The sequence below is a fragment of the Aplidium turbinatum genome, chromosome 2, assembly GCF_918807975.1.
Source record: "Aplidium turbinatum chromosome 2, kaAplTurb1.1, whole genome shotgun sequence".
Lineage (NCBI taxonomy): Eukaryota > Metazoa > Chordata > Ascidiacea > Aplousobranchia > Polyclinidae > Aplidium > Aplidium turbinatum.
Genome location: NC_137473.1, coordinates 15,084,303 through 15,103,594, shown reverse-complemented (window position 1 = coordinate 15,103,594; position 19,292 = coordinate 15,084,303). Strand labels below are relative to the sequence as shown.

The 19,292-nt window shown below is 37.2% G+C and overlaps 1 protein-coding gene across 2 annotated transcripts; it reads left to right on the top strand.

The window, feature by feature from the left end:
- The first annotated feature begins 698 nt into the window (after positions 1–698).
- Positions 699–16,961, top strand: LOC145765143 (microcephalin-like). Of its 2 annotated transcripts, XM_082576910.1 has the most exons (22): positions 699–910; positions 1,785–1,992; positions 3,148–3,272; positions 3,582–3,654; positions 4,327–4,477; positions 4,882–4,934; positions 5,689–5,869; positions 6,030–6,119; positions 6,340–6,400; positions 6,659–6,834; positions 7,255–7,346; positions 7,425–7,536; positions 8,095–8,221; positions 8,516–8,613; positions 8,691–8,771; positions 9,271–9,408; positions 9,944–10,091; positions 10,374–10,539; positions 11,482–11,658; positions 12,520–12,652; positions 13,088–13,112; positions 16,366–16,961. In XM_082576910.1, exons 1-22 carry the CDS (start codon positions 762–764, stop codon positions 16,391–16,393), a joined length of 2,592 nt encoding a protein of 863 aa, XP_082433036.1. In that variant the 5' UTR covers positions 699–761; the 3' UTR covers positions 16,394–16,961. The 2 variants fall into 2 exon arrangements, with proteins under 2 accessions (XP_082433036.1, XP_082433035.1); XM_082576909.1 differs by lacking the exons at positions 13,088–13,112; positions 16,366–16,961 and having other exon boundaries at positions 12,520–12,826.
- Positions 16,962–19,292: the final 2,331 nt, after the last annotated feature.

Here is a 19,292-nt window from a genome sequence, read left to right as displayed (position 1 = left end):
TAGCCCAACAGCAACGTGAGTCGGCAGTGGAATAGCAAAGTTGTGATAACAATCGAAAAGTTGCTGGAAAAGTTGTTCCCTACTGTGATACACTACAGAGCATCGTGCTCTTGAAAAAACATTACACTGATGAAGCATTGGTATTTTTAACAAAAAAGTTTGTAATGTCATAAGAAGAAACAATATGGAAAAATCATTAGCAGGTTGCGCGTAGCCCAACAGCAACGTGAGTCCTTTACAAAAAGTTTGGTAACTTTTTGCCTTAACAGTTGTAGTGCAGCTGTTATTTCCTCAGCACGTGGCGGGCCAGATGAAATCAGTTCGCGGGCCGTAGTTTGGTGACCCTTGCATTAGGTCCTGCTGAATGGATAACAATCCTTAACGTGCGTTGCTCAAGCGCACACCCCGAGAGTCGAACCAGCGCTGCTTGATCTTAAAGTTATCTTCGTTACAGAAGTGATGCGCTAACCAACTGAGCTATCGGGGCAGACGATAGCTTAGCTCAGTTGCCACTTGCCACTCTTACCGTACTGGTACCATACTGTTACAGGAGTTTTATCCTGGGACTCCAAAAGACTGTGATGAATTTAAATTTTTAAGTAACTGTCATAAACTTGGTAGTTTTCATACTATTCTTATTAGTAAAAATGACACTTCAACCTAGAAATTAATATTGCTTATTTTTAGAGAAAAACTGATTAAAAATAGCCTACATCATGACTAAAGCTTAAAAATCATAGATGAAATAGTACTGGAATATTATGGATAAGTTAATCAACGGAGGGGATTCTATGATAAGCAGTGCTCCAACATTTCAACTCGACAATCCACAGTCAACAGCAAATTCAAGAATACCACGTCCATTTGATAAACTAACTCACGTTACTAACAATTTTAATGAAAAATCCAGGTAACAAATAGTGCTAGTGTAGGCTACATTATGTGGTGTAAGTATGAGTTTCATTGATTTAAACCCATCTGTCATAAATTGTATGTTTAATTTCATCCCCAAAAACTACAGTTTGCACTTTGCAAATGCTATGACCATTGACAAACCAAAGCATCATTTTTAATAATTTTTTTTGTAAGTTTTAAGCCACCCGTGATTGTATGAGAGAGAAATACAGGAGAGACGTTGCCGACCATTGGGCATGGGCAGCTTAAAACCAACAAGCACCAATTTTTTTGTGTTTGTTTTTTAATTAACCTTGTGCAAGCAAAAAATAAGAAATCACCTGGTACAATTAAATCTGTGAGTAACCACTCCATAAACTACTAGGTCTCATTTTTGCCTGCAGCTTTAATGGCTTTTTCTTCTAGCCATATTATATATAATATATGGATTATTCGAGGCCCATCTTTCTACCTGAGTAGGCCTAAAGAGGATTGAAACAATCATTTATTATTTATCTTATGATATGTGTTACCGTACTTTAACTGTGATTGTTCCACATTCTTTACTTTTGAGCTTGTTTTGTTGGTTTAAATTTTTGAATAAATTGACTTGTTGGATATAATATATCGCATCCTTTGCAAATATTACTCTTAAGACCAGCTTATCTAATTGAGATGCTTTAGTTTCATTGCATTTTTTGTTATATTTCAGGTCATATTTGGTGTCTTTAGTTGCAGTTTTGCTCCTATGTAACAATTACAACATCAATTGATAAAAAGCTAAACTGTATTTACCATATTTCAGTGGCGTTAATGTTATATTAATATCTTGACTTGGATTTATGTTACAGCTAATTATTTTCTATGCATGACCCAACAAATATTTTTAGTGACGAGTCCAATACGCCAAGATTGTCATCTACGATGAGTCCACTTAATCGTGCTTGGGTAGATTCACCTAATTCATTTATCGGAAAAATCCCAAGCTCAAAAATATTGGAAGGATGTTGTGCATTTGTTGATGTGTGGTCACGTGAAGGAAATGACAATCGCTCTCTTGTGTTTGCTCGAATTCTGAGTAGAATGGGAGCTACTACTGTAAGTCTCCATTATTATAACTTTCACTTGGTTTAAGTTTCACTGTTTTATGCCCTTATGGTTGGCAATTGTTTTATTGCTAGGGAAACTAAATCCAGGTGGAAGAATTTCTCCACTAATTGTGAGTAGGATTCATTTAAGTTGCAATTTTTCAGGTGATGCTAATCTTTTCTTCAATGTCATCCCACCAAGCCACCATCTTCTTTTCAGTCTCCCTCTAGTTGTTTTTGCCTATCTTGTTATGTATTCTGTGGTTATTTTAGCCCATCTGTTGTCTGTCATTCTTGCTACATGTCTCGCCCTTTGCCACTTGTTTTTGTTTCAATTACATCTTTCATATATGATATATGTTATGTGTTTTGTTTCTGATAACTTCATTTCTAACCTTGTGTTTTTTATTTATATATGTTTAATATTATTTTTTCCATGTTTCTTTGCGCTGCTGCCAGTTTTCTTGTTTGCTGTTTTGTGAGTGACTACGTTTCTGATCCATAGTATTAGAACCTACAGTATAGATACTATTAGAACCTATAAAATCTACATATTATGTAGATTCTGTTTAAATAAGTTCTTTCTGATGATCTTAATAATATGAAACAGGCTGTTAAGGGTTTTAGTGAGTAGTAACTGAATTTAAGATAATTTTCTCTGCTTCACATTTTTGCTTGGCATTGAGCACTTTTTGTAGGATTAATAGCATTTGTTGTTTTAATACAGCACTGGTCCATTGGTAGATTTAAGAAAAGCAAACTACAATTATCTCAAAATCCAGACAGTTTAGAAGTTAAATCGTTTTCAAAATTAACATACAAATCCTTCTAAAATTATCTTAACTGCATTGCCCGGTGGTGAAAATCATGGTAAGACACCCAAAGAGCGCTTGTTACTGTGCAAGAATATGTGGCCATGTCTTTTGCAAGGCATGCCTGAAGGTGGATTCGGAAATCTGTTTCTTTGCCTTCTACTTAGTATCAACCTTTAACCATCAAATGTGTAGTATATATAAAAAGTATCACAAAAAACATCTTAACTGATTCCTTATCAAAGGCTTGTTTTTAGTGTAGTATGTTTTTTCATGAATTGGTTTTACTCTTGAGTTGACCTTAGGTTGCTCTTTTTTTATTACATATATGTACTGCATAATCCCATTTTCAGCTTGTCAGAAAGTTTACAAAGTCTGACAAGGTCACCCATGTGATATTTCACCATGGACACAAGTCATTTTTACAAAAAGCTAAAAGTCGAAACATCAAAGTTCTGACATGCCTTTGGGTAGAAAGGTAAATTTGTTACTTTGCAGCGTTTTCTTTTATTGAATATAAATTTCATGTGTATGTTCTGTATCTAAAATCACCGCATTTCTCATTGTTGCAATGATATGAAACCTGTCATCTGAAAAACATGGTATATATACCTCAATTTCACCTATTGAAATTACCTACCAGAAACAACCTTATAGTATTACTTGTACAATATTAACATACGAATCCACTTTTCTTGCTTCTGTCAAGCATACTGTACATCTGTCATGGCTATTTCATACCTTTACAAGACAATTTCATTTTTACAAAGCAAATATATTTTCATAGATGCCGAACAACACAAACATGGGCTGATGAAGAAGAATTTATGTTTGATGACTCCAATTATGTTCCTCCAAAGGTAATCACTATCTCTGAGAGTGCTTCATGGATAAGCCATATTGTTCATGAAATCATGTAATGGTCGTTATCTCTTTTTCTCACCATCTAGTTTGTCCAGCTTAACAGTGCATGTGTTTTTGTTACTACACATTATATTTTGTAAACTATGCTTTTGCAGTTGATAAGTGTGATTAATGCATGCATTTTATGCTTTTTTCGTTTCCGCTGTATGTCATTATAGTTTTTGACATAGCTAGTATAACTCCAGCCCAAGTAACTTTCTCTTATTATTTAATAATATTATATAACAAATTTGATTTGACACAGGATTAAGAAAGCCTTTTTAGAAGCTTACTGGAAGTTCAGCAATAGCATATTTGTAAAGGTTTCTGACCCACGCAAGCTCACTGAGATGACAATTGACAGAAAGTTTCTGCTTCTTGGCGTGTTCTTGCCTGTGAATTATTCTATCTACTAGGTGTCGCCAAATGCAGATCTGTCACATTGCTCTAGCGCACACTGTGTGAGTTGATCCAGCGCTGCTTAGTCATGTGATCTGCCAGTCCCAACACGATAGTACTTTGTACCTCCAACGCAAACAACTGCAGTTATCTTGATATTTTATTATAAAGTGGATCATTTCCTTGAAACGAAGGTCAAACTGTTGCAAAATAACCAACATCTTTTTCAGAAATTCCGGGAGATGCAGCCGCTCGAGCCAGATGAGGAGTTGGCAAGGAGTGCTGAAAGAGCAAAGAGGATGCAAGCTCGAGAAAAGAATGAAGCTCGAAAGGCGGTGGCGTTTCTATCTCCTCTTGCCACTGGAGGAGCAAAGAGTTCAGGTTTGTCTGGTTTAACCGTGAAAAAGATTTGTAGCCAATAAACCTCTATTACACCATCACTGTTGAAAGAAATAGGTTACAAACATTCATAACCGCATAATAGTCAAAAAAATTAACCATTTTTGAAAAAAATTTAATGTAAACGCAGTGACTGAAATTCCTTGAAGATGTAAATTTTAAAACCATGTTGTCGAGCATGTTATGACGTGTTGAATAAATAATTAAAGCGGTCAATGTCCTGGATATCCTTGAGTCACTTTAGTGTGTTTGTTTCATATGGATGTTTTGAGTAGGCGTTTATTAGCTTTGTACAGCCTTCTTTCTTAGTTTAGCTAAGAATTAGGCTAATCTTCATTTTTTTTTCATATACGGTCAAAAAGTAACAAATTGTTTTGTATTTGCAGGAAATGCACTGAGAAGGCAAGCATTAGCATGCGACACACCATACACCATGTCGGTATGTAGTCCAAATCTTTTTATCTGTTACGTTCTGTTTAAGCTAGGGATTTTAAATTAACTGGATGCGAAACTACATCCGCGTTTGGCTTATCGCCACACTACAACTAGAAGGGTTACTTTTTTCTGATTTGCAAATATTGTGCTTTTTACAGGTTATGTATAATATAACAGTACTTATCATAGTCTCTATTATATTTTTACTTTGAATGCTGCTGTCCTAAACAAGTCATGAGCGTCTTAATTTAGAAAACCGTGTATTTATAATGTAATGATTATTAACAACTTTTTGCTCTAAGGCAGTGGTGCCGAAAGTTTTAGTCACATGCCGCTTTTCGCGATTCTTGGCGGCCACCTTAAAGTTTTTCTCATTTTTTTTTTTCTTTGAAATCTGGCCTAGCCTGGATTGATTATATTCTAGAGCCCAGACGAGGGCCGCAGATAGTGTTGCCACGGGCCGCACTTTGGGCACCGCTACTCTAAGGGCTTCCCAGCCTTAACAGTAAAATTTTGTTTTAAAGCCAAGCCTGTAAATTTTTGAACAGAACTCGACCATTAGATTTTGTTTGCAAACTTAAAATTTAAGAACAAACTTGTAGTTGCTAAATTTATATTTTCCTTTTTGCCCCTGTAGCATTTTGGACAGGTGTTGATGAGCTAAGACAGGTTATCTTTTTCCAACCATGCTGTACCATAGATTTCGTTTTGTCTGCCATCCCATGCATCTTTACAGTTATACATCATTTACCTTGCAGTCATACAAATTCTTTCATCCTCGACTGGTGGCGGAAACTCCCAGTGATTCCATCCAGCGGAAGTTACAGCGGATGCGGGAAGGAAAACCAATATTTTCTCCTCCTTCATCCCCCATCTCGGATTCCGATTCCTCTCAAAGATCCAGTCAGAAATCCGATGTGGAGAGACAAGAAACATCTGGTTGGTTTCACTCTGCTTATTTTAACTTGTTTTTTCATAAATCTTCAACTTAAATCGCGTGAACTTACTGAGAAATTAATGATCACTTGTATTTACTTGCCATCGGTTTATCGATCATGACGAGCTGTGACGATAATTTTGTTATTCACCGTCTTCTCAGCAAACTCTTTGGAGGAAAACACCATTGCTTCGTCACAGAAGTCTTCGGATATGGATTTGACTTGTTTGCATCTACGTAGCCCTCCTATAGGTCAGTGTACTATTGCGTTAATTTATAGGTATTTTAAACTTATAAGTACTGTATTTTTAATGTCACAAATTGTACACACATACAAGAAATGTTATTTGATTATTTTAAGATCGATTAAAAATATATTATATATAAATCTTAGCTGCATGAAATATCTTTTTTTGTGTCATGGAGGAAGATTTTCTGCTTTTGCGTTCATTCATTACCTGTGCTTCTTCAGATCCCCGTAAACCAGATAGTGACAGTGCAGAAGCTGATAAAGAAAATAACAGTCCTTTCGAGTGAGTATATTTCAACAACAAAACCGTACTTTCTGCATGAAATCGCCATTTTCTGATGAGAATCCAACGAAAACATCTCATGTCTTGCTATGGCTGATTGGTGCTGGAACCACTAAGCTTATTTTGCATCCCATTCATGTACTAAGATGACTTTTCCTCTTTCAAGGATGAAATAAAAACTTTCATGAAGTTGCCACTAAGTGCAGTCACTTTGTGACTGAGAAAGCATGACGAGAAACGAGAGTGTTTCATTTTTAGTTCTTTCGGCTCTGAAGACACTCCAACGATCCGTCTGCACTTGAGCGACTCCTCCAAATCATTTAACGAACTCAGTCAGCGATCCTCATGTTTACATCTTCAATCAGATCGCGAAAGCCCGCAAGCTTCTCCCGTTGATCCGGCACCCCCCCTTCCTCAACATGAAGCCATTAAAAGTGAGATACCGCAGTTATTTGTTTATTGTGGAGAGATTGGAATTATCATGAATATCATGTCTTGTGGTTTCATTTTGCTTTATGTTTGCTCATTGATGTGTGATAAAGGAAAACTTCAATCTTTCAACTACACTAAAAAAGTCATCGTATTTAAATATTCTCTTCTGATACTGTTAATCTATCTTGTTTTTACTGCAATGAACTTGAAATATTCCAAGACTTGTGGGCTGCGGCTGCATCGTTGTTGTCAAGAACAGCTCATGAATCGATTACAGTATGATCATTGATCAACCTGTAGTTATAGGTTTGCTTTTTGAGAATGATTTTGTATATTCTTGTACTAACCTTTCGCACACCATTTACTCGCTCATCTTCAGAGAAATCTTTACACTAATTTTATTTTGCAAATTTAAATCACAGATTTGCCCAAGAAAGTCCGCCGGAGGTTATGCAACCAAGATCTTGAACCCACGTCAGTTCTTTTGAGTCCCCTGGCTCCAGAAAGTCCTCAGGTGGTGATTATTTTATTTATGTCATTTAAATCCTCTTCTAGTTGATCTTGCATTTCATACCATATCTTTCTGCTCCAGGTCCTCCGGAAGTCACGGAGACTCTCCAGCATCAACGCTTCGGTTGCGATTTCAAATAATTTCCGCCGCCGGTCAACTTGTTTAAATGTTGGACACACTCCTGTTTGTTCAGGTTTGTCACTAACTTCTTAGTGGTTGCATACCGGATTTAATGTTGATTTCAAACTCAATGTGTCAGTCTGTGTGATGTAAACAGACATTTCGGTTTGAGGAATTTCCTATTGCGCAGTAGGACCTGTTTGGTTGAATTCGAATGCCATGTAGTGCTGTGTAAGATATGTAATGTCAAGACAATGCTACACTTGTATTCATTAACGACACTAACGTTTTGCCTGTCACACTGATGAACATCATCGGGGCGAATGTAATTTTTTACGATTACTTCACACTTTCCATCTAATTTATACGACTACGTTATACTTTCCTTTCCATTGACTTTCCATTATGAAGAGACAAAGTTTATGCAAAATCTATAATCTTTTGAGGGGTTTATTTGATCCTGCCATTTTCTTAGGTACCACAAAGTTGGGTTTCAACTGTGATTTTGTACTCACTATGTTATTTACCAACACAATCCATAATGCAAGCAAACTGAATTATGTCACTGAAGAAGTGTCTTTGATTGATGCGTATTGAACACGGCCTATCTCTAAAGCTAAATCTTTTTTAGAAACGTCATCTGTTTCCACACTGCCATCTCCCGGCCATACGCTTAGGAAAGCTGCATCCACTAGAGGTCGATTTTTCGATCCTATTCGAAGTTCGACATCGTGCTGCAATGAAACCGATAGTTCCAGGTATGTCATTTCTTCCTGTATTTGTTTTTAGTGACGTCGTATCAAAACAAGCTGTCATACATTAGCTGTGCAGAAGATTGAACTGTTTATGTGAGAGAAACCACCGAAACTGTGCAGTTTGTCTAGTTTTCAACCCTATAACGATATATTTTTCATTACTACCTGGTAATGTGTTTTATCTACTCAAAAAGTACGTACGCCAAAGACCCCATCCACTTTTTCCTAAACCATTCTTATCCCCTCACAAGAATGTATGAACTAATCAATATATTCACAATCAATCCATTCACACAGTGATGAGAAGACGCAGATGAACAGCCGCCGAAAACCAAGCCACCCATCATTCAGCACTGCGTATGAAGACAATAATAAGGATGAGTGCACGCGTGAAGGTGAGCAATTTGTGTGAATGTGTGTTTTGTTAATTTTTTTTACGTTTTAAAAAGGTTTTTAAAAACTTTGTGTTCAGTATCTTTCGACCGTTCTGTTCTTGCTGACGTGTCCTCGAATCTACAAGATGGCTGCCGGAGAAAGAGAACTCGACCTTCAAGTAAGATAACTTTGTCTTAACGTGTTAAACCAGCAAGTTTAAACAACAGGTTTTCTTTTATCGGTGTATTCGTGGAAAGATGATGTAGTAGAAAATTGTTTTGTTACGTCACAAGCGCGTGAACCCAATCAACACGGTGCTTGCTATTTTTCGTACGTCGTTATCTCAATCTTCATACTTCATGTTTTCCTGGCTATAGTTCTCTCCTTGGCACTTGAATGTGTGTGATCGTGTTGATTGATTCAAAGTTTTATTAATCGTTCATTAAACACACCGTTTCCAGTTGCTTTGTGGCGCAAAAACAGTTGCAATTTTAGCAACAACATGTCGTTAAAAATAGTTTTCTTGACGAAGGTTTCATTAAAGCCGAAAACGTTTGATTTCGTGTTAAACATAAAGAGCACTTGTGATCTTATTGGTTTTGAAGAAAGCTTTCAATCGTCCGAGACCTTGTTGTGTTCACTGCTATTCACTCTTTTTATTATGTTTCATTCTTCAGGCTCCACTACGTCAAGCTCTTCTAACGAAAATAGAAGAAAAACTAATAGGAAGCCACTAAAGAAGCACGCCAAGCCTCAAACTGTCCCACCTTCCAACAAGTCAAGTAAATCCTTCAACAAATCAGCGATTATTCAAGGTAAAACAATACATCGTTTTATAAAACAACATGATTAATAATACATTGAGAAATTGGATATTGTGTACATTTTGGTGTAATCAGGGTTGCCATGCCGTCCTTATTTCTAAGACTTGTTCCATGTGTTTTTGGAGCGAGTGTTCTCACTTATTTCGGCTCGATGGACCAAGGAAAGGAAGTTTGTGAAATGACAGTCAAATCCCTGCTGCAAGTAAAGGTAAATTTAGACCTGAGCTTGTGAGATTCACAAAGTATTTTCTACAAACAAGGAGTTGCTGGAGCAGAGTGTTTCCGGCAAAAAATATGTCATTGCTCGTATAAAGGCAAAGATTTGTTCAAAAATTTTGTTTCGTTTCGTATAAAAATTTAACTTTTCGGTTGTCCTTCTTTTGAGGTCTATGTCGATGGCAACCCTGGTTATAATGGCATCTGTGGCAAATTCTGTTTTTAAGATACATGGCTGGTGTAAATTATGGTATGGGAACTGGTTGCTTTAAATTTCCACGGGGAATTTTGGAAGATTTCTTCATTACAGAAATAACTGAACCTACCCGACCGAGACGAAGCACGGAGGAATTTCTTGCCGTTCCTTTGCACCAATCAAATTCACGATCCCAACGTCACAGAGCAAAACGAAGAGAAAAAAAGAAACAAATAATTGTCCTCACCAGTTTGCATTCCGAGTAGGTGAACAATTTTATAAAAATCGTTTCAAAACAACTAACAAGACTATTTTTTCCGAAACGAGATATAATATCACACATTTTAATGGACCACTGGCGTTTGTACTGCAAGATGTACAACAAACAGAAATGAAGAAAACGTAAAAATAAAAAGTGCAAAACTTGAAAAGCAATGTTCAGTGAATGTTGCACAAACTATACTCTTCATCTTCAGTACTACAGTTCAACAACTCAAATCAATTTGCAAAAGAAGTTGTTTTGAAAGCTAAAACTTCTTTTCAGTGAGAGAGCTGACATGGAACAAATTGTGCGGGATCTCGGTAATTTCCGTGTTCATTCAAGCGTTAAGGACGATCGAACAAGTCACGTGGTTTGCGGGGCTGCCAGGCGAACGTTGAACGTCCTTCACGCGATTGCAAGAGGTCTGTGGCTGCTATCCAAAGACTGGGTATGACTAAGTATTTATTTTTTCAAATTTTGCAATGATGGTGATTTGAATTTTGTGACTAAATTGTGAAATTATTATTTTTACTATTGTCAGGAAATGTTCCATTGTACAGCGGCTCAGCACTAGCAGCATAGTTTTAATCATTGGTATGCCACTGTATAAATGCTATTTCTGATTTTATCTCCCCATTGGCGTTAAGCGATCTGCTCAACCAAATTCAAATCTCCTAAGTAGGCTTTCCCAGATCACACCATTAACCTCGTCTGATGCGTCGATGCATCGAGAAAGGTGCACGACTGCACGTGTCCTGGATGACACAGCAAACAAACGAAATACTCTTGCTTTGTACCACTCTACTTTTATTGCGGTATGGCGCAGGGGCGCCAAATTTGTAAGAATTTAGCCATAAAAAAATCGACCTGACAACCCAAGGATAAGAGTATCTTCTTGTAGCATTTGGCAAAGCTTAAACAGACATTATAAACAAAGCTATATCTTTGCTGCAGATTTAGTGACTATGAGTCGCATATTTTGTTTCAGTTTGTTTTTATTTCTGCCATCACAACGAAAAACAGTACATGCCAAGCAAATCAGAGATCTAAAAAAGATAGATGCGACAAAACGTGAACGTTATAACGTGCTTGGTACCAAAACAGGACAGTCAGTTTAAAGTATGGCACGGTCGCAACACCTATGAATTTTAAAATTTGGAAAAACGAGGAGAAAAATAGGGCATGCAAAATTTTCAAACTTTGAATGAGGATCTTCCTAGTCCAGTGTGGTTTGTTATACCGCTAATTTTTTACCACTACCACTAATTTATACCACTACCACTAATCTTCATTATCCTCTACTACTCTTCTAAGGCTTTCAGTTATTGAACAAGGCAACCAAGCAAATAATTAAAACATTCCTTTAACGACAATATTTGTTATTTCACAGTTACTGGAATCGAAGCGAGCAGGTCGATGGTTGAATGAAGAGGAATTCGAAGTCGAGTATTTTCCATCTGCCAAGCAAACTCGTTTGTTGCGCTCCAGTGCCACGTCGTGGTCGTTGCCTCTTTTCAGGCCTGTCAAGGGGCAAGTTTATGTCTCCCCAAACACTCAACCTGAATCGGTAAGTAAGATTGGACCGAGTTTACGAAAAAAAGTTTTGTGATATGCATCTTGTTGATTGATATGTTCCCAGACAGCAAAATCCGTTATTTTGCATTGATTCGACCTGTGCAGACGTTGAATCAATGTAAAAATGACGACTTTTGCTGTTTGGGTTGGTTGCATACTAGTACTTGACAGGGATTAATTATTATTCATCTAAAAACTGAACCGTGCATTTGTCTTAAAATAGCTTGAATATTGAGATGCCAGAAGCTTCTCAGGCATCATATTCTACTATTTTTGTTTTCATTCCCGATCCATGTGATGTTTGTTTGTTTGTTTATCTTTATCCTGCATTGCGGGAAAGCGGACATGAGCGCTATGCATCGGTGTACGCCTTCCGACATACACCTGACCCACGCTGCAGCCGACGGCAATCTCTGTTTCCAGTTGTCTACTCTACTTATGACTTAAATTTGGTACTACCCATTACTCGAAATCGATCACTAGGTATAGGCAATTATCGTAAAGTTTCTTGCCCAGAGAAACAACAGCAAGTGCGGGCGGCTGGAGTCGAACATGCAGGCTCTCGACTGCGAGCCCAACGCGCTAACCACTCAGCCACGGCTGCCGAGTGGTTAGCGCGTTGGGCTAATAGTATCATATGTTAAATAGTATTAATGTTAAATAGTATCATGAAGCCACACGTCTGTCATCAACATATTATGTAGCACAACATGAGAGCTCTGACACTTGCCACCTTCCAAGTCGTCATATATTTGAGCACGGCCTAACTTTTCTGAAAATACATAATAATAGTAAAACAAGGGGGAAAAATGCAATTGTGTGAATAGAAAACGCTTACTTTTTATTCTTTCAGAGCGAATTGAAGGAGCTAGTGACGTTGTGTGGAGGGAGAGTGATTGGTAGCCCCCATCGTGCGTTGGTTCGTGTCGGGATGCATGTCACATTGAAGGACTCGCTTCCTGCCGTTAAAGAAACGTGGATTCTTGGTACTATTTCATGTGCATACGTCTTTGTCTTTCATACAGCCGACAACAGTTTTCAATAAAATCACGCTGCGGTAGATGTTGTTAGTTAGTGGAAAGCTTTCATTTGCGCTTCACATTCACTAAAGATGCAAAGAAAAGTTTAAGGGTAGCCTATTTGGTTTGTGGCAAAACTTCTTTATTTGGGAAATATCTCGCATTTTCGAACGCGGATTCAAGTCCATAGCCTTCTGAGTACTGATCCATTTTGTGTGTTGGTTCTGGCCAGCAAAGGCCTGTTGCGAAATTAAGCAAAGATGAAAGAACAATTTAAATGTGTACATTTACTTTAGAAAAGGTTATTAAAATAAATTTATAACAATTTCACAGTTTATTAACCTACTCCATATATAGAAAGTTGACTTCATTATGCGAAATCCAGATTATTTGCTTTTACAGACTCTATATCCGAAAATACCCTTAACACTTTGCTCCTCAAAGGGAGGCCGGATTTGGCCCCCCCCTCATATTTCCTTTAATTATTTGAAGCACAGTAACGCCATGCACTTGGTTTTTCTTGACTTTTCCTAAAATTGCCAGGCGGATCTGATGATATTAAATTTGATGCTAAAAGTTGTGTAGTTTTCTTGTAAATTCAAGATTTTGGTGAATTTTTGCTATTTCTAGCTAACTTCCAGCAAAGCGTGAAATGGATTACATTGCGATGACAAGCCATAAGCTCATAATTGCTTCGTGCATCGATATGCGCGAGCAGAGAGAAGCATTCTCTTGCTTTCTTTTGTTTGGTTTGACCTCAATAATACAAAGCGCGTTATTTCTTATGCTACAAAGAAAAGCCAGTGATCGCAAAGCTGTTAATTAGAAACAATAATAGCAAACGTTTTTTGCGTTATCAGCTCTACAAAGAAGAATAGCAATCCACGATCAAAATAGTAGACTATGGAGGCCACAAACTATTCAAAACAGTTGTTTCAAGCAGATAATATTCATTGACGAATAAAAAACGTTACAATAAGAAATCTTCTCTTGGATAAAGACACGAAAACTTGGTTTCGAAATAAACGTTCTATGGAAATGCTCTCATTGACAAAACTTGCAATTGAGGAAATGTATCACTGCAAATGCTTTTGGGAGAAGCCGGAGAAATAGCGTTTTTGCAAACAGTAATTGTGAGATACTCAAAATTATGAGATAGGCTTCATTTACACGTAGCAGCTAACTCGATGGCGTCCCTTCACTGATTTATGTCGCCTACTTGTTGTTATGTCCTGTATTTTTGTTTCACAGTGCACTGTGTTTTGTTCCAAAGAGCGCAAAATAAAGATGATAATGCTTCATCTACATTACAAAATATTTTGTAATGTAGGCCTACAAACAAAATGTACAATGTACACAATGTACATTACAAAATATTTTGTACTGTAGACGAGGCATAAAGTTAGGCGTCACATAAGACAAACAACAAATCAGCTTTCTTCATCATTGATTCAACATCTGAATACGTTGCGCCAATGTATAAGAGGCCGGCTATTGTGAAGACCCGCCATTTAGGCTATAAACGATCCGATTATACCAAAAGTGGGACAAACTAGTGGATCAAAGAATGAATAAACAATGCTGAGAAAACTAAATCTAAGTGACGAACAATACCGATGTCTTCATTTATCTTGGAAAAATGCTGCCCAAACTTATCAACAAAAAATACCGTAAATAACGGCAAGGATCCCGAAAGCAGAATTTGCTCAACTTTGGCATGAATTTAGTCAGACATCTACAGTAATAATTCCACACATACAATAACGGGCTCTCAACTGCTGTAAGATAACACGATGGTTCTGGTTCTGGGCGATTTGTGTAACAGTTTAGGGGAAGACACTACTTGAAATGATGCACCACACAAAAGATTTTCAATGAAGACTGAGTCTAAAAACCGATGTGGATTGTGCTGCACAATGACTTCAAGTTCAGGACAGACAAGGCACAAAAATATCACGATAAAAATAAAGACCTTGTGGGAGATTTTCGAGAATCATAACACGATGCAAATACCAAAAACGCATGGTTTGCATGCTGCTCTAAGCTGGCCGGCAACCACAAAGGTAGACAATACAGGCAGTTTATAATTCGATAACAGCGCAATAAACATTATAAATACGTAAACCGACAATTTTCTTTTACAAACGTTTTACGTCTAATAGTAAATTTTCCCTCAACAATTTTTTGTGAAGCACTTGCAAACCACGGTTTTATAAAATAATTCATCATTATTATTTTTTACTTCTCGGATATTGTAAAACGTCATCAGCAAAATCACAAAAAAAATTTCATTACTTCAATGTAGTAGGCCTAAGAATTTCTTATAGAATTGTAGCCACGTTGTTTCAACAAAGAAGCCATTTTTTAGCAATATAGAGTTATAGAAAATAATTTGCAATCATGCAAATGGTTGGAAAGAATCTAGGAAGTCTTCTCACAATCTGGCACAAAATGATTATGTTTATTGTATCTCTGTAAAATGTTTTACGACAAACTTTGAAGCTTCGTTATAATCATTTTTATCTTTGAAGTCAAAAGTTATTTTTTTTTTTTTGGCCAGAAACATAATCACTGCCTTGCTGATGTTGTCGATATTACGCGTATTTTTAGTGCTTCAAACAATAAGGACCCAGTCAGCAATCCAGTCCTTTTACATTGATTCAACATTTGTAAACGTTAAATTTATGTAGATTTGCTGACTGTGGGTTATTTCACATTTCCTTTGTTTACGCACGTTCCTCAATTCGCTGTTGCATTATTTCGACGCTGGCGGCAATTCGCTGTTGCATTATTTCGAATTGATTGACACAATCTTCAATAAAAAGTGAGCTTCGAACTTAGCTTTGTTGATATAAATGCTGTATTTTTTGTGGATGTAATTTATGAGTCATGTTTATAAACACCCGTAAGCGAAATGACTTATGATGTGGCCTGCATGATATTTGTGATGCGACTTGACACAAATCCACAATTTCAAAAGCACCTAATTTGAACTTAGAAATTTCAGATAATTTCAACAACTTGTTCAACTGTCTTCTCTCTACTAAAAATATTCATACTACAAACTCAATTGTAGACCTAAATACACAAACGAAGATGTAAACAGCTATTCAAGCAGGCTAAGGTGTTACTTATGAGAAATTTGGTTCCATAAAACTAGAAGCTAGCCATGAGTTTGGGAATGCATTAGTTTAGGATAAAAATGTAAGACAACAAACGCAGTTTTGTTTTTTTTTCAAATTCGTGTAACAATGTTACTTTGATTGTAACTATTTTAGAATCAGTGAGTAGCTTACAATAAGATTTGCTCGCAAGTCGTAAATTCTAATCAATGCAATGATTCGGCACACCGCACACACACTTCGTGCGTTCGATCGAGCTCTTTGTTATTCAGAAGTTTGCATGAAATCGGATTAGCACGGTAATTAAATAGCGGCAAGTTAAATCAAAATTGTCGTTTTTGGGTACCTTTGCAAAAATTGAAATATCAAGTTTAACATATAAAATTTTAAAATAATGACTTTTCAAACTTATATACAAATGATTTGCTTTCACACCAGTGCAACTTCTGTTCAAATAGCATCAGCGGATAACACGTAACAGCTGATTGAATTTGATCCAAAAACGGCCCCCCCTTGAGCAGTTAACTTCCAAAAAAACGTTGAAAAGCAAAGGGTTAAACCCACGGAAGACTACTGGATCACGTGATTAACTACTGAGCAATTTCTAAATGCTTTTCGGAACTCTGTCGACATTTCACTCAGCTTGGCACCATCTATAAATTCTGCAATCGAGATCTGGAAATTGCCTGTTTTTGATGCGTTGTTTTCCTGTCAAGCATAGTGCACAACTGCACATCCATCTAATAGATTTAGTCAAGTTGTTTATTGCATTTTTGTATCATATCGATTTTTGCTAAAGCAGGTTCCATGTTTCTGCTTTGTTTTCATTCGTAATTTCGATATTCCAGTTAAATATCAACTCATGCTTCTTTTTATGAACTTTAAAAATGCGTCGTATAATTTTAAAATTGAATCCAACTCCAATCGTAAATGGTGTAAAGTTTATCATTGTTTTTGTAGAATGTTGCCAATTTGCTAAGTGGTTTGTGTTTAGCCTACCATGTCATTTTTTATTAGGTTTTTGCTGAGCTATGCATAATAATATGACCACAAACTGCAACATCAGGCCTACTATCTCTTGAACCATACAACTTACTGAATTTGTTTTTGAGTTTTTAAAATTATTCGAGAGAATTTGCTCCATTTGGAGTAAAATAAATTTGTTGCAATCTATTGTTTGTGTGGTGGCTCTAACTTGAGACAAGTTCCGCTTCAGGGTTGATGCGTACTGGATGGAACATGAAATCATAGGCGCCTAACTATTTTTTTGGCCGTGGGGGCGAAAGCGTGTTTCATCAGCAGCAACGTAAATTCAGCAAAATGTCACGCAGATGGATGACCTAATTATGTCGTCACACTAGGATTGCTTTTATTGCCACACTCGGAGTTATCGCTACGTTCGACCTACCGTTAATTATTCTAAACAAAACTCGACCAAAACACATGCTATGCGTCTGCGTTGGCTAGCGGTTGGTGGACTGCGACTCTGCTAAGCACAACATAAAGTTTAGCAACGAACTAGATTTAATTAAAGTAACGAACAAACCAGATTTAACGAACTAGATTTATTAGCATGAAACAAGATACGAAAAGGTTTACTAAAAGGTATACTGTAAATGGAATGAAAATACTAACTTGATCATACGCTTGAAAATATACCTGTTGAAAGCAAAATCATTCATGTTTACATCAATTCAACAGTACGTCACCTTTGAATAAATTTAAAAGTTGCTGACATCCGTAAACAGCCCTTGAAAAATAGTTACGGAGAGATGTTTGATTAAGTTTTCGACTTGACATTGCTCCCTTTTCACTACAATATCGGAACTTATCGCTTACCTGCTTTCAAGTTTCAATTCGCTGTAATACGCCCATTTTCGTGTTGCAGATGAAACAAAAGATGCGCATATTTCCCGACTTTGATCGGGTTTCTATGGCAACGGTCGTGTGTGCGCCATGCAGTTCGCGCGAGTCCGTTGTTGTGTTGATTATGCCACGTGTGCGCAATGCGGTTTGTACCAGCCCTTGTTACGTTGGTTAGTGGTTACCTCGGGCCGAGACTTCAAGTTCATTTTCACAGCAACCGATTCACTGCCGCGACAACTCTCTGCAGAGATTTCGACTTTCGAAAGCGACATCGAGTCTGTTTGCAAGCGCATTAAGCTAAACGCACGCTGCGTCAACGTAGCAAATTATGTTGTTTTTGGGTGCATTCAACATCTGATGACATTGAATCGACGCAAAATGGTAGATTTTTGCTATGTCTTAGGCAGCAAAATCATTGCTGCCTAAGACGCAGACGTCTGCGTCTCCGTCTGCAGACGTTAAATCAATGTAAAAATGACAGATTTTTTTTGTCTGGGGTGGGATTGTAGCATCGCTACTCGTTCTAGTGATTATTTATCGCGAAGCTGTTGCGGTTCGCATTTAAAAATGTTTTCCTGCTGCCGATCGCTAGTTCATCCATGTTTTATGTATCAATGCAGCATAAAAAGTTGCTCCCACGCAGAAATATGCGTGGGGGCCTGGCCCCCACGGCTTAGGCGCCTATGCATGAAATGCCACATAAACGATTAAACGTAGGCATGCAAATCAACGAACATAAAAGTTATCAGCTGGGGTGAACTGGTGCTACAATTTCCGCTGAGCGCATTGATATTGTAAGTTATAACTTACCTTTGAAGCATTACTTTCAATATTGTACATCTGGATATTTTCTGCCTCAAGTTTTTCAAATTCTCAACAAATTACACATTGATTTGAAAAGGGTGAAAAGAGGCATTTTGCAGAAACTTCAATGGCTGAAAGAAAATTGAAATGGAAAGAAGAACACAAACATAGCCAGGTCAAAGGCTTCAAAAAACCAACCTGTTTTACCCGCAGCGTGATTTGTGAGTGGCGGCAGGCATGAAGGAACCTCGTGGGCCTGGGCCCACCTGCTTTATTTTCTGGGTGGGCCTGGCCCACCCACTTTTGAAAACCAAATTTCTTTGAAAAGGTAACGAAAACAGAAAATCAGAGAGAGAGTTCCAAAAAAAGGTCTTCACTCATTTGATAGGCTACACACTGGTTTGATTTTCACTGGTCTACACGATTTTTGCTCTATAAACTTTGAAGACTGATTTAGAGTAATATTTGGGTGCTTATTACTGCTTTGTTAACATTCTTAACAAAACAGTAATATCAAGCTAAACATACAATTGACCTGTTTTGTCAATTTTTGCATGAAATAACAAAGATTTAAGCAAGCTTATGGCAATGCTTGTTCAGTAACCTCAGCCTATTTAAGCTATTTTGGCCTGTCTAACACTAACCTTTCGCTATGACACTGCATATGTTGGTGGTAAACGCAGCGTCAAATCTTCCATGTTTGGCAAAAATAAAGTATTTTTGTTATCATATATCAACAATCTGATGTGATAGTAAAAATCTGAGTTCGGATTCAGCACACTAAAATTATATTGAATCAGTTTTCAAAGTCCAAG